A 16754-nucleotide genomic window follows, 5' to 3' on the forward strand; every position below is an offset into this window, starting at 1 on the left:
ATATGTAAGATAAACAATCAAGTGTGTGGATTTTAACATAAATGGTATAATTTGTAGGATAAAAGAGGACCAAAGCTTAAACAATAAACTTGACCATTATTATAAAAAATATAAAAAAATGAAATAGTTTGTATATTATTTTTATTAGGCATAACAAATCCATAAAACTAACTTGTTTGTTGGTAGAAACATTTCTAGATGATGTGTAGACATAGTTTGGATAATGACATTATATTTATCCATAACTCGTAGGATAGAAGAGAATCAAAGCTTAAACAATCAACTCAACCTTTGTTATTTGAAATATACATAATTAAATAATATTTTTTCCTTGAGACATAACAAGCCACATGACCAATATGTTTGTTAGTTGAAACATCTCTAAGAGGTACATGGGCCTAGTTTGGATAATGATATTATGTTTGAATCAATCTATAATGTTTATTATTATTGTTTCTAATTTTGATCATTAGATGTTTACCATCACACAATCATATAAAAAAAGATCACAATGTCACTGATTTTTTTTTTAAATGGCATATATGCTAATTAAACCTTTTTAAACAACTCAAAAATAGAAAAAAATTAAACAATGTCCAATAATGGTGGAGAGACAAAAGAGGACCAAAGCTTAAACAACCAGCTTACTTTTGTTTTTTAAGAATTAAATAATAATTCTTTCTTTGAGACATAACAAACCACACAATCAATTTGTTTGTTAGTTGAAACATTTTTAAAAGATACATGGACCTAGTTTGGATAATGATATCATATTTCTCTCATTTTCAATATTTGTTATTGTTGTTTCTACTTTTGATCACAAGATGTTTACCTTGATACAATCATATCCAAAAACCATCAATGTCATTATATTTTGAAATAGATTTTTTCAAAATTTAGATAATGATATCATATTTCTCTAATGCTCAATATTTGTTATTGTTGTTTCTAGTTTTGGTATGAGATGTTTACCTTGATAATGTTGAGTCTTGGCACAATCATATCCAAAAATCAACAATGTAACTATATTTTAAAATAGATTCTAAAATAGTGAAAAATAAACAATGTCCAATAATGGTAAGGAGACAATTGCTACATGAGGAGTCACCCTCAACTTTCTCAAGTAGAGAGTTCCCTTCTCGCTTTTGTTCTAGTGAGGATCTAAACGTGTGGGCATTGATTGAGGGAGAAGATAAAATAGAGCTCTGCCACTCATTCCACGCCAGCAAGGCAAATGCGTTGACGATGACGACAACAGCTACAGATTAACGAGCATCGCAATCGACGACGCCGAGCTGTCCACGTCAGCAGCGATCATCACGTCTCACACTTGTCAGCAGCAGCGTCCGCTACACGTGGATTCCTCGCCGACAGTTATCCGCCCGCCTTTCTATGACGTCGATCCACCGCACGCTCTTCCTTCAATCCCGAGTCTCCTCCTCATTTAAACCGATTCCACTAGAAAAAAATCCTCCATCCAGCTCGCACTATTCCAGAAAAATCTTCCCTTCTATGGATGGCAGCGGCACAGGCGAGGGCAAATGCATTGGCGATGACTGGAGCACGATATTTAAGCTGAATCCGCCGCCATTAATGGGATTCAAATATAGCCCTGCGCCTGCGCCTCTTTCGTCCACAGAGAGCAATCGCTCATTCGATGGAACGATCCGCCCTAGCTCGCCTCAAGCTCTGCAGCTTTGTACCGAAGGGTTAGGGTTTGAGAGCTCCGATGAGACTGAAAGCCCTAAAATTCAAGCATTTAAGGGCGATGATAAGGAAGAGGGGATTTCCGTGGAGGAAATGGAAGTGGAAACGGAACAGGGAACTCCAAGGCGGCACAGAGCGCACTGCAGTAAATTTCCGCCGCCCCTGCCTTCGATTGCGCGCAACGGCCACGCGGGCCTTTTCTTGAAATCTTGTAAAAAAGACGGGAGATTTCTGTTGCAGGAAGTGAAGATTCCTCCGCATGAAGTTCTCCGGGCGTGGCGGGGCGAAGGACGCCTCCAGCTGCATCTTGCGCATAATGACGGCTTTGATGACGGGTAGTGCACGGGGGAAGGGCACCGCGGAGCTATTTTAAGAGTTTTCTTTCGAAATTTATGTTTCATTGAACAATTTTTTTTTTCTCTGTTCTGCTTAAATTTTCTCCTCTTTCTGCAATTGTACATCCGATCGGAGGTTATTAGGCATATCGTGTAAGTTTATTGTTCTCAGCCTTGACTTCTGCGATTTTTTCATCGTCAAAGATTGTTTCGAATGTATTATAAGCATATATTCTAGATTACATCTTTGCGCATAATGACGACTTTGACGACTGGTAATCCACAGGGGAATGGCGACGCAGAGCTATTTTTAGCATTTTCGTTCGAAATTTAAGTGTCATTAGACAGAAATGCCTTCTTCCTTTTTTTCTCTTTCTGCATATATTTTCTCATCTTTGTGCAGCTGTACATCCGATGATCAGAAATTATTAGGGACGTCGTGTAAGTTAATTTGTCCATACCTTGAATTCTTTGATTTTTTCATTGTGAAGCATTATTTCGACTGTATTGTAAGCATATATTCTAAATTACACCTTGCGCGTGATGACGACTTTGAGGACCGGTAATACACACGAGAACGGCGACGCAGAGCTATTTTTAGCGTTTTCTTTCGAAAATTGTGTCATTAAACAGAAATATCGTCTTCCTTTTTTTCACTTGCTGCATATATTTTCTCCTCTTTGTGCAACTATAAATCCGATCGGATATCTTTAGGTGTATTGTGTAAGTTTATTTGTCCTCAACCTTGAATTCTGCGATTTTTTCATTGTGAAACATTATTTTGATTACAATAGAAGCATCTCGAGAATTTTTAGCGGTTTCTTTTGAAATTTATGTGTCATTGAAGAGAAATATCTTATTTTTTCACCTTTTCTGCATAATTTCTCCCCTCTTTCTGCAATTGTAGCGATCGGAGATTATATGCATACTGTCTAAGTTTTTTTGTCGTCAACCTTGAATTCTGCGAATTTTTTTCATTCTGGAACATAATTTTGAATAAATTATAAGCATATATTCTAATTGCAGCTTGCGAATAATGATGACTTCAACGACGGGAAATACACAGGAGAATGATTACACATGGCTTTATTTAGCATTTTCTTTCGAAATTTATGTCTCATTATACAAAAATATCTTTCTTTTCCTTCCCTGCATAATTTCTCTCCTCTTTCTCCAGTTCTACATCCGATTGGAAATTATAGGCATAAGTTTGAATTCTGCGATTCTTTCATTCTATAATATGGTTTTGACTATATTATAAGAACACATTCTGACTATACCTTGCGCATAGTGGCGACTTTAACACGGTAAATACACAGGATAATGGGAACACTTCAGCGTGATCTTCGGAAATTTATGTGTCATTAAACAGAAATATCTTGTTATTTTTTTCCCTTTCTCCATATTTTCTCTCCGCTTCGGATCATCCAAAGTTTATATTGTCGTCAACCTTGAATTCTGCAAATTTTCCATTCTGATAAATTATTTCGTCTGTACTGTCGCGCCATTAATGGCGCCTCCATTTATTCATCAACTTTAAGTTCTGCGTGGCAACAGTATTAAGCTGCATGAATCCACCACATTTTCTGCCACGTGCAAAGTGTGCATGCTTCCAACCGTGAGAGTGCTGCAAAGCTGTTCTAGATATTTAGTTTGTTTATCATTTTGTGATTTCTTCAGATCTGGCAAATGAAAAGAAAGACTAGAATTTGTAGAGTGGTGGTAGCTGGAACAAATCTGTCTATATAGGGAAGGAGAGAGATTTTGCCGACTGATAAAAAAAAGCTTCACCTTAATATTTAGCTGTTCTAATGTATCGGTAAGCAATTGTGCAATTGGATAATGTAATATCTATATGCTGTAGATTCGTTTTTGGAAGGTTTTGAGGATATCTTAAAAAGTTTGGGTATATTTGTCGTTTATAATATGTTTATAAAAAAATTGGGTACATGTGAATTTTGCATTATAATTAGTGTCTTTGTTAAAAACGTCTTCAAATCTAATTTGATTTATACATAGTATTGTTTTTAAAAAATTATTTTGGCTCTTTATTATTTTTTAATAAACATTAAAAATCTTATCCTTTCAAAAACTTTTCTTCAAAATATCCATATCTTTATACTATGATCTTGTATTTGTATTTTTACAATTCTATTTCAAGTTACAAAAATCTAGAGATAAACTTGAAGATTAATTAACAATGTTAAATATATTGAACTTGAATCATTACCACATGCTTCTGATTTCTTATCCAAATCTATTCAAGGTTGAAGCACGGTAAAACCCTTTCCATAACCGTGTTCTTTGTTGTCCTTTGACTATGTGAAATATGTTAACATCATCAAGAATTACCCACTCTTCATCATGAATTATGATTACATATTTGTCCTTAGTTTTTAGTTAGTAAATGCTAGAGAAAAACACAAAATAATAATAAATATGAATATACTTTGATCTCGAACACTTGAAAACACACACAAAGGATAAAAGAAAAGAAAAATGTTCATCTTAACATCACATTAACAAGCTTAAAATTGAATTCCTACAACTACTATCCTTGGCATGAGTACACAAATACTTGTACCAAAACCATACATTATATAAGCTTACCTAAGAAGCCACAAATGATATGTTTCTATATGGGACATAAGTAAAAGATTTAAAGCACATTTAAAGAATGGAATAAGATTGGAAATCTTTAGAATTAGTTAACAAAATATTAAAACAACATTTCACTTACCAAGAGTTCAAAATCAAAATCCAATCACTAAAAATAGATAAAAAATATTTTTAAAATATTCAATAGATATGTACGCAAAGTAAATACTTAGGCTTATACAATGGGAAATACATTTATGATCCCACACAAGATGTCCCAATAAAAAGACTCAAATTAGGAAGAGAGAAAAAAAAGAGACAAGTGTTAAAGGCACAAAAATCTACCAAGTAATCACAAAAATAATATAAAATTAGATAAAAGGAATGACAAGCAATCAGGAACTCAACCTATAGGCAAATAGAGTCATGCTAGATTATATTGAATGTAGTGCCAAGTTATATCTCATTGTACTGTGAGATTAAAAAATTATTATACTAAAGCTTTGAATTTGTAGGGAACTTGGTTAATAGCTCTTATAATTAATAATGTTTGTTTTCCTCCAATTTTTTGAAAGTCAAGGTAAATAATAATCTATAATTGGTTAATGTTGTCCTTAGACCTATTCTTCCAATCAATTAAATAATTTTTTAATATATTTTTCACACCCCTCATATGTTCCTCCTACATTCTCATTTACCTCGTAACCACGATTCTAATCTCCACCTATTCCCCTCCTTTATCAAGTGCACACACCTAATCCTTTCTTAAGTGTGGTCAACTCTCCCATCACAAAAAATGTGTGGTCTTGTACCATCATGTACCCAAAATTTTAATTCCTTTTATTCCTCTTCTCCATCCTTCGTTCTTGATCCTTGTCATGAAATCTTAATATCCATCTCTTTCATCCACAAACATAGATACCCAAATTGTAACCATTTTAATCTATTTCTCGCCCATTTTCTATTCAAGTGTTGTTATGATGCCAAATTGTAAGCACACATCCAAATCAAGCATCTTGGGGAGACCATTGAAAATGGATGTTTGATATACTTCATTTTGGTAGCATTTTGAGATTATTTAGCCTCTTTTATTTTATCTTGAGTGTTCATTTGATTTTTGTGTTTTGTTTGATATTATTGCTAGATAATTCATATATTGAGCACAAATCTCGTTGCACACATTCTAGCTTACTTGGTAAAACCTGTGTCACAAGTTTAAAACAATTTGTTTGCTAGTTATTGGCATCTACATGTTGATAAAATACTCTTTGGTATAATAATCTATGATCTAGTAGGCTTGCTTATGTTTTGTGGGCTTGCAAGTAAATAATCTACGTTATAATTTAAGCATTCCATGAGTCTGCTTTGTATATAGGTGACAGTACTTTATCTAATGGAATTGTATCATAATTAAAACTTATCTAAATCCCATATTTTTGTGGGTCTATTAATCTCACATAAATATTGTGACCAGACCTAATTTGAAAGTACATCATATTTTAGTGGCAACACAATCAAATTTGGAGATTAAGTAGTATATGTGGTCTACTAATATGTCCTATGATTTGGCAAGTTGAATATTCCAATATTACCACTCTATGTTTTGATGGTATAGTTGAATACTCCTCCCTTGTCCCTCAATTTTTTTATTTTAGGTTAAAACAAGTGCACTCTAATCAAAAGGAAGTTGGCCTTTTCTAGAGATTCAAACTCACCTATAGAAGGTCTTCTAAGGATTTAGGCACATATGAGAAAAAAAGAATACTAAGCTAATGCAGAAATAGGGAAGACACGAAAAAAAATTAACATATATATTTAATATGGTTCACCTGATGTGGGCTCACCCACCAACAAACTAGTTACCCAATAATTTTATTATCTAGTGAAGAGAAAATTTTGCAATCTGATTATTTTACATCATACCATGACTTAATTATATACCTTTTAGATAGTTTACCAATGTCAGTTAACAAATTAACCCTTAAAATGTTTGACAAGTTAACCTAGGGAATGCTTGATAAATTATCCAAAAAATCATTGCAAGTTGTACTCGTAAACCCCTACCTAGGGCTTGGCATGATGTTGGACCCAAATAAATATGCAATAATTTCTTGACCATTCAACAAAAACCAACAATATCCCACTTGGATATAGATCAAATGACACACTAAACAATCTCTCAATTGGATATTGATCTTATAGAAACATTGCTACTCTTGAATCTCCCACTAGATTGATGTACCTAGACTTGACTTGTCTCATTTTTACTATGATAAATATTAAAGACTAATATAAACCAAGCAAGAAGTCAATTTCTCTCATGTTACTTCCTTGTTAATTGTATCTGTATTACACTTTCTAGTATGTATCTTCTCTAGCTTCAACTATCAATCCTCTAAAATTGAGTGTATGAAATGATACAATCTAATTTTCTTGTTTTCATCCCTTCTTTAATCATCTGCAAATGTGAGAACTCATCTTTGAGCACTTTTTTTCTTCTCTCTAATTGTTCTCTCCAAAGAAAAATTACCATCTCATATATGTTATCAAAATGCAAAAGAGATCTACAATAATTTTATCTTCACGAACTTTCATTTGACTCTCATGTAAAGTGAACTAGTAGGTGTGTGAGAACATTTAGTTGCATATGAAGTAGGGGAGTACATTTCATCACACATATCAATGTCATCTTTTGTGCCCAACTATGTATAAGAATTAGGGGCAACATTGTCTTCAAACCCAATCTATCACAAGAAGAATCCATAACATATGTAGGGACCACTAAAGGGTATGTGCAAGATTATGGTCAACCAAACTATGGCCATAAGTGGCAACGAAAAACCAACAAATCAGAGTTATGTTAACTTGACACATAATTTTAAAGTAGTTATGGGCTTTATATCAAAAAGTTGTAAGAGAAGAATCTGTAGGAAATTGAATGTATTTTCTAAACTACCAGGCCTTATCTAGAGAAAATATTATTTCATTTGTCAAAATTTTGGATTTTAATGCAGTACTACTAAACTTTCAAGGCGAAAATAAAAAGTAGGTGTATGTCTGACCACCTTAATCAAAATCAAATGATAATATTTTTTAATATAATTATAGATATAAAAAGTAGAATCATGCTCGGATGTGACACATATTTTTGAGTATTTTTGTTCCAAATAAATAATTAAATATGAACTTTCTACTATAACTTTTTCAAAACAAAACAAAAAAAATCATGTATTGACCACCTTAACTAATTCAAAATTGATTTTTTTTTCTTATACTAGGAAAGCATAGAATGTGACACAACTTTTCAATTTCAAAAATATTATACCATTTGAAAGTTATGGCAAGTTTTAAATTAGTATGTCAATCAACAGTTTACAAACATCTTCATTAAAAATTAAATAATAAATACTTATCAAACTCATAATTTGACAGCAATTATATCAATGGAATCTTGAGCATTATCAAAAAATCTTTTTCGTTTCATTGAATTTAGATGAAAAAAATATTATCAAATGGCTACTTGACGTCTGAATGTGACAGAAACATGTGTCAAACATGTGTTTTGAGTTGACCAAAGAGATTTTGTAAATACCAAGCCTAATCTGGTACCCAAAATGTGGTGGCAAAACAGAAACAAAAATTCAAAAATTGAGGTGGAAACTAATTGTACATTTTAAACAAAAAGCTAACAAACATATTTAAATATGTTTTCACATTTAAGATATAATGATATATTTGAATATTATTATGTTTTATTTTTTTATTATATATTATATAACAAATTTAATTGTTATAATATTATATATGTTATCAATATGATTAGATAGTATATTAGGATCACATTGATATATATTATTATATATTATCTATAATATTATAAATATTATATATATATATATATATATATATATATATATATTTATTTATTTATTTATTATTATTATATTAAATATATATTATACATATACTACTATAATATATATTAGTACATAGTATTAGAAATTATTACATCTATAGTATTATATATTTTATTAAATCTATGTCCTTAGGGGTCCTAGGACCCCTAGGGACACATGTCACAATACAATGGGTCGAATGGGGTTGTAGTCTAGTCTACTACCCCATTTGACCCATTACATCAATTACCCTATGTCTCTAGAGGTCCTAGGACCCCAAGGGGCACATGTCGTAATGCAATAGGTTGAATGGGGTCATAGGCTAACCTACAACCCCATTCGACTCATTGCATCAACTACCCAATGTCCCTAGGGGTATTAGGACCCCTAAGGACACATGTTGTGATGTAATGGGTCAAATAGTCATAGGCTAGCTTGTGACCTCATTTGAACCATTGTACTAACTACCCTATGTCCCTAGGGGTCTTAGGACCCCCAGCGACATGTGTCACAATGCAATGGGTCAAATAGCATCATAGACTAGCCTACGACCCCATTCGACCCATTGCACTGATTACCCTATGTCCTTAGGGGTCCTAGGACACAAAAGGACACATGTCACAATGCAATGGGTTGAATGGAGTCATGGGCTAGCCTACGACCCCATTTGACCCATTGCACTGATTACCCTATGTCCCTAGGGGTCCTAGGACCCTAGGGACACATGTCACGATGAAATGGGTCAAATGGGGTTGTAAAGTAGCCTATGACCCCATTCAACCCATAACACTAATTACCCTATATCGGACCCCTAGGGACACATGTCACGATACAATGGGTCGAATGGGATCATAGGCTAGCCTACGATCCCATTCAAACCATTGCATTATTTATCCTATGTCCTTAGGGGTCCTAGGACCTCCAAAGACACATGCTATTATTCAATGGGTTGAATGGGGTCATAGGCTAGCCTACGACCCCATTTGACCCATTGTGTTGATTACCCTCTGTCCCTAGGAGTTCTAGGACCACTAGGGACACATGTCACAATGCAATAGATCAAATGGGGTTGTAGGCTAGCCTATGACCCCATTCGACCCATTGCACTGATTAGCCTATGTCCCTAGGGGTCCTAGGACTCTGAGGGACACATATGGTGATGCAATAGGTTGAATGGAGTCGTAGGCTAGCCTACAACCTCATTCAACCCATTACACTGATTACCCTATGTCCCTAGGGGTCCTAGGAGCCCCAAGGACACATGTCACAATGTAATGGATCGAATGGGGTCGTAGGCTACCCATTGCACCGATTACCCTATGTCCCTAGGGGTCCTAAGCCCCAAAGGACAAATTTCATGATGCAATGGGTCAAATGGGGTCATAGGCTAGTTGAATAGAAAGAAAATAAGGTTTTCTTTCTTAACCCTATTTTATATGTGATGATCCAAATTGATTAAGCACAAGAGAGTGATAATTGCACAAATAGATCAAGTGATGGAAAATAGAGAGAAAGGAGGTTATATAATCTTTATATTATGAGGGGAGTATATGTTTAAATTTTGAAATAGATAAAAGACAAATACTAACCTTGAATCTAGAAAATGTTGATTTTTGATGTCTGCATATAGTTTCGAGGAATTATGCAACCTATTTTGGACTAGAAATGTTGAGAGAAAGAAAACCCAGAAATCTTTTATCTTTTTCAATGGAGGTTGACCTTGACACTATTGGCAGAGCCCAATCTTATTCTAAGGCACAATTGTACCTTGAAAATTTAACCTTGACTTGCACTACTCCAACAAAATTTATGTTCATGGATCTCGCAATTTCGATGAAAAGGGTATCCAAATCTGCTCTCCAATTCATTGTTCCACACCTGTATCTACAAGAAAAATGGTTTTGTTTGTTGGATGGGGGGTTTGCCTCAGTCAAACCCTAGTTTGGAGTTAACCTTGAAATATAATTGAAATAATATATGCGTAAAAAAAGTAAATTGAACCATTTAACTTGCTTATGTGGAAATCCTTGTCAAGGATTTGAATCCTTGAATCCACAAGTACAGATGCTCCAAATGAATGTAGAAATGTATATAGGATATCCCAAATCAATGTCATTAGATCTTCAACACCAATCTTGAATGTATCTTTGGATAGGAAAAGGCTTGGATGAATATGGATGAAATCTTCAACAAAAGGGCTTCATAGAGATTTAATCCTTCAATACCTAACAATGGATCTCCTTGATGAATTCGATGCTTGAATGCTAGTAGATCTTCACTTCATAGAATAATGAATTCACTTCATAAAGGGTAGCTCCTAGTTCATAATAACTTTTCTCATAGATGGTGGATGTCAAAATGAGGGAAGAAGGCTTCCTTATATAAAGATCTAGGGCACAAAATCCTAGAGAAGGCCAACATAGGGGCATTAAATCCCATTTAACCTTAACCCCTAGGAATGGACCTAGATTTAATTTAATTTAAGAGTCGACCATTCTGAAACCCGAAACAATCGACCTAGAAGCGGGAAAAGAAACTTTCTGAAACCCAAGATCCCAGAACTCCCAAAATGGAAAATGGGACTTGGGGTTAGGGATGAGATTGACTCTACCCTAGGTCAGGGTCAAGGTCAGCCTTGACCAAGGTCATGCTTGAGGTTGACCTTGACCCAGAAGGTCATCCTTAACCCAGAGGCCAAAGTCCTCAATTTCACAGAGGAGTTTATCAAAAACAAGCTAGAGAGAGAGAGAGAGAGAGAGAGAGAGAGAGAGAGAGGTAGAACAGGGGGAAAACAACCAAATCCATGCAAAGACCCATTCAAGGCACTTGACATGACCCAGACCACTTACTCATAGGACTAAATGCTCTTAACATGAAAGTTCTTCCATTATAATATGATACATTAAGCCCCCAGTTTAGCAAGAGTATGGACTCAATGCAAACTCTTGGTAAAGTAGATCATAACAAAAACATAATCTTATTAAAATCAAAGGGACAAAGAAATCCTCAAGCCCCTAGAGACTCAAGTCTTTGTCAACTCCAAGATCATAATAAGGGAGACATCTCTAGAAAAAAGAGAAAAGGAAAAAGAGTGTGATTATCTTGCCCAATGAGAACTTATGTCCCATTGTGAACCACACAAGGAAACTATGCAATTGGAAAGATGGAATTGAATGGCCTAGTGAATGTGGCTACTCACTAGTCAACCCATCAAGGATTCACACTTAAGAATATTCTATTCTATAAGAGTAAAACCAAAATAGATCCAATCTTAAGGACACCTTCAACCTTAAGGGATCAATAAATATTTGAAACTAGAGGAATCAAGAGATCCTAAAATATAAATCTATGCTTTAAGGACTAGTCACTAATCCAAAAAGGGAGAAAATTTATCTTGAAAAATAATAAATATGTATTGAAAAATGAATGTGTGCAATAAGTGAGCAGAGTGTATGCCCCCGTGTTAAAGTCATTGTTAACACTTTAACAGGAGCAATGGCTTTGACAGAAATATAAACATCTCCACTAAGTATGTTTCCACTACGAGATGCCCCCAAACAAAGACAACTCAAGGGAAATAGTACATAAACATACAAAGAACACAGAAGGGATCTACCTACTATGGGGTCAATATGATCATAAGATTACATATATATATATATATATGATATTATTGAAAACAAATTGACATCATCCCCCAAATAAAATAGAACTACAATCACAAAGGAGGAAAGATCACATAAGAAATAAAAAGAATAATCTTTGTATACTATGACCTGGAGACCAAAAATAATCAGTGCTACCAAGTTGTGAATCCAAGAAGATTACACAAGGAAACATGTACGAACAATAGCACAAGGACAACATAACATGAAACAACATATGGAAGAATAGAGATACATATAGAGGAATAATACAATAGGTTTGATTCTTTTATCACCTTGTACCAACGAAGAAAAAAATATCATATAAAATAATCTAACAATATTTAACAAACATATTACGAGAGAAGCACAGTACAACAAAAAAAAAACACAACAAAGACTACCATGAAAAAAAAGCCAATCAAGCATGTCGCCTACTCTCCCTATCTCATTTTTTATCATTTAAGAAAGCTGGGTAACTCGCAAGAGAGACTATATCCAATACAATAGGAATGATAGCTAGTTCTAGATGAGGATCCTCTTGAGAATCACAATGTTCAATACTAGGTGTAAGTGTTAATTGTGAGGAAAGCATATTAGGTAAATCAACATTAATGTCAATAGTTTCATATGCATCATCAACATCATCAAGAGTATTTTCTTCATCTAAATTAATTAAAATAGGATCTAAGATACGAATAGAATCATCATAATCATGCAACTTATTATCATTATTAGTAACAACTTCTTCTAACACATCATGCATAGTTGTATCTAAAGAAGATAAAGATTTTTGAAGAACAAAATTATGAGATTTAGCTTGAGTACGATTCTTCTTACGGCATTTGTTATCAAATCGGTTGTGTTTTGCCTTAATTGAAATGTTTTGAGAACTAGGAAGAACTATTATTGAATCCTTCATATGTTATATAGGAGGATTAACATGATTAATAAGAGGCTAACAAGCAATAGAGGAGCTTGATTAAAAAATGTAGAAGCCATAGATAAAGGAAGTATAGAAGGTGTAGGCAAAAGACCACAGTTAAGAACTATAGGAGATAAGCTTAACTCAAGAATCTTTCGTTTCTTATAGACTTGATATGAACAAAAAAGATGATCAGGTCAAGCAGGACATGAATTAGGTAATGAAGGCCAAAAGAAAACAATGATAGCAACATCCCTAGGCCTGTAAGTATGGTATAAGCTATGATTAATCATCTTCACTTCATCATCATAAAAAAACTTAAGACATTTATGAATATGTGAAGCAACAAAATTCATGACTTTTAACCATGGTAAACCAAGCTTAACTTGAAATTGATCAAAAGTAGGAACAACGACAAAGGTGGTGTTCACAACCTTTCTATAAAGTTCAACTGGTAAATCAATAGAACCAAATGATGGATAAAGAAAACCATTACAAGTTTGAATCCATACATCCGATTTATCATAAAAATTGCATTGAGAAATTTTCATAAAAATATTTTCTTCTATAATAACATTGACTAAGGAGGTAGAATCAACAAGACAACCATGAGTGGGTATCTCAGCAATCTTAGCATAAATATCAAGGGGACCATTAGGAGCTTTGATAGTGTCAAAATCATCAAAGGTAATCAAAAGTTCTTGAGGTCATTTTTTCTTAGGTTTTTGTTGAGATTTAGGTTGAGGCTTCAATTTTTAGGCTTAGGTTTCAATTGAGGTAGAGCTGAAACTTGAAATTGAAGCGAAGGTTGAGACTAAGGTGGAGATACAAATGGAACCATATGCTCCACTTGATTAACAATATTACTAAGATCATCCATCTTCGAATCATACACAATATCCATAGAAGATGGTTGAGAAATAGTATTAGTATCATGTATAGGTAAAGGATTCATATAGATTTGAAAATTTTGATTAGGAGGAGAAACATATTTATTCCCACTACCATCAAAATTATCAACAAATAAACCATAAGTCCTGGACCTTTTGTTTTAAAGAATAACATTTCTTAGTGTCATGATCATTATGGCGATGATATTGATAAAAAGCTTTTGGATCAAAAGATTGAACCGCCATTGTAGTAGGTAAAAGAGGATGAATAGGAGGTAAATTAATCATATTAGTAGTTAACAACCTATTCATAATAAAAGTCAAAGATTCAGGGAGAGGAGTAAATGTATGAGTCAATTGAAAAGCATGGATGTAAAAGTGGCATTGTGAGATGCAACAACAACTTGATCAACATCTACATTTGCTTGTTTATTTATCTTGACATAGGTGTTCAATTTTTTAACTTTATTTGGATTAGGAGTAGCATCACCTTTATCAACAAGAACATGAGCCATTGGAGTGGTGCTCTCCAATTGACTCACTTGTAATTAATAATGATGAAGTGCTACACAAAGTTGTTGAAAAGAAGTAAATTCAGTAAGCAGAATCTTATCTCTAATATCCTTTTGCAAATTTTAAATAAACATAAATTGACTATCAATATCAGGAACAAGATAGGAAATCCGAGCATGCAAATGCTTAAATATACTAATAAATTCAGTCAATTTTTCTTTAGAATTTTTTACAAATGCATCAAATCAATCAAAGACACTTGCAAGCCAATGTTGTTTTGAAATTGTTGAATAAAAGCATTAGCAAGTTGAGGAAATGAATGAATAAAATAAGAATTCAAAGAACAAAACCATTGTAAGACCTTGTCATGAAAAGTTTGAGCAAATAACTTTTCTAAAATCCTATGATTATGAGCATAATCACTACAAAGGATTTGAAATTTTTTAACATCATGAACAGGGTCTCCCTTACCATTGTAATTCTCAAGGCAAGGCATATCATCTTGCTGAGGAATGGGAGTACAAATAATATTCTAACAAAGGACTTCCCATGTCACAAGTAGGGATACTAAACTTGTTGTGTCAAGGATGCAATTTTTTGTTATAAAGATGAAATAGTTTGAGAAAAACCGATAATTGTTGAATCATTAGAAGAAATAGGAGAACTAGCAACATCAAAAACACTAGGTAAAGTGTACAAAGATACAAGAATTGAAGACACAACTAGAGGAAAACTAGGAACTATAATTGGCATAGGAGTAGAATAAGTAAAAGGAACATTATGATAAGAAGGTTGTGATATAGGAAGGGACACAAGAGGAAAACTCATAAGGATAGAGGGAACCATCATAGTCACCAAAGAAGGAGTATAAGTAGGAACACTAGGGGAAAATAGAAGAAGGTTCTATATTAGTGACTATGAAAACAACCCTAAATCTTAAGCTTCCTAAGCTACAGGTTTAACATTGGAATACACAAGGTGAGTAATACCACGCAAGAGATTAACACCTTGGTCACTATCATTAAGAACTTTCTTAAGAGCCTCTATAGCTTGAATAGAATATTGATCATTGATTTCTTGAAGAAGCCAATTACCCATTTTATCAAGTTTTGCTGAAAGTTTTTGGACTTGTTTGGGAGAAACTCTTAAAGCATCATCCTCATCATGAGATGGGTGAGAAGAGTTTTGCTCCATAATAAGATTAGAATCAAGAAGAATCAAAGGCTCATCTGGAATCATAAGGAAAGGAGAAGAAGACTCAGGCTCAAAGGTACCCATAATTATATGACTGCATATAACCCAAAGATTAGAAGTAGGACTAGAAGTAATAAGGCTCATAAACCAATGCAATTCAAATGAACTAAACTAATAAAACATAAAGCATAAATATTTTTTTATTTTGAAAGAAATTTTGCAATTCTTTTTTTGTATTTTTGAATTTAAAATGCAAGAGTATAAACTAAATCTAATCAATATGCAAGAAAATACCTAATGAAATGAAAGGGAATATAACACCACAAAGCACAATAGGGCATCTAATTCCACAAAAGATAGGGGTAAGTGTGTCAAGTTCACCAAAATGAATAGTGAGGGTGAACACGCAAGATAATATGAAAGGAAATTTAACACCATAAAAAATAATAGGGAATCTGATTCCACAAAAGAAAAGAGAGTAAGCATGTCGAGTTCACTAAAATAAATAAAAAGAAAATAAAGAGTTCTTTCTTAACCCTATTTTCAATGTGATGATCTAGATTGATTAAGCACAAGAGAGTGATCAATGCATAAATGGATCAAGTGATGGAATATAGGGAGAATGGAGGCTATATAATCTTTCTTTTATGAATGGATTATGTGTTTAAATCTTGAAGTAGACAAAAGAAAATACTAACCTTAAGTACATAAAATGTTCATTTCTAAAGTCTATATGGGGTTTTGGGGAATTCTGCAACCTATTCTAGATTGGAAATGTCAAGATAGAGAAAACACAGAAATCTTTTGTCTATTTGAAGGGAGGTTGACCTTGACCCTATTGACAAGGCACAATTGTACCTTGAAAAGTTGACCTTAACCTCCAGTGCTCTAACGAAATTTATGTTCACGGATCTCGCAAGTTTGATGAAAAGGGTGTCTCTCTAATTCACCATTCCACACCTATATCTGCAAGAAAAATGGTATTTTTTGTTGTATGGGAGGTTTGCCTTAGTCAAAACCCAATTTGGAATTAACCTTGAAATATAATTGAA

At 33.6% G+C, this 16754-nt stretch overlaps 1 protein-coding gene and 1 pseudogene across 1 annotated transcript; both read left to right on the forward strand.

Moving 5' to 3' along the window:
* Positions 1-1441: 1441 nt before the first annotated feature.
* On the forward strand, positions 1442-2213 carry LOC149561980 (protein FAF-like, chloroplastic). Its single transcript, XM_089825501.1, has one exon. It carries the CDS (start codon positions 1513-1515, stop codon positions 2044-2046), a length of 534 nt encoding a protein of 177 aa, XP_089681627.1. The 5' UTR covers positions 1442-1512; the 3' UTR covers positions 2047-2213.
* Positions 2214-2298: 85 nt separating this feature from the next.
* LOC149561981 (FACT complex subunit SPT16-like) overlaps positions 2299-16754 on the forward strand; it is a 107233-nt pseudogene continuing 92777 nt past the window's right edge.

The sequence above is a fragment of the Cupressus sempervirens genome, chromosome 4 (assembly GCF_028749045.1).
Source record: "Cupressus sempervirens isolate cs-2001-9-10 chromosome 4, ASM2874904v1, whole genome shotgun sequence".
NCBI classification, from domain to species: domain Eukaryota; kingdom Viridiplantae; phylum Streptophyta; class Pinopsida; order Cupressales; family Cupressaceae; genus Cupressus; species Cupressus sempervirens.

Coding starts and splice junctions, on each gene's coding strand:
- LOC149561980 (XM_089825501.1), top strand. CDS start 1,513: ATGGATGGCAGCGGCACAGGCGAGGGCAAATGCATTGGCGATGACTGG.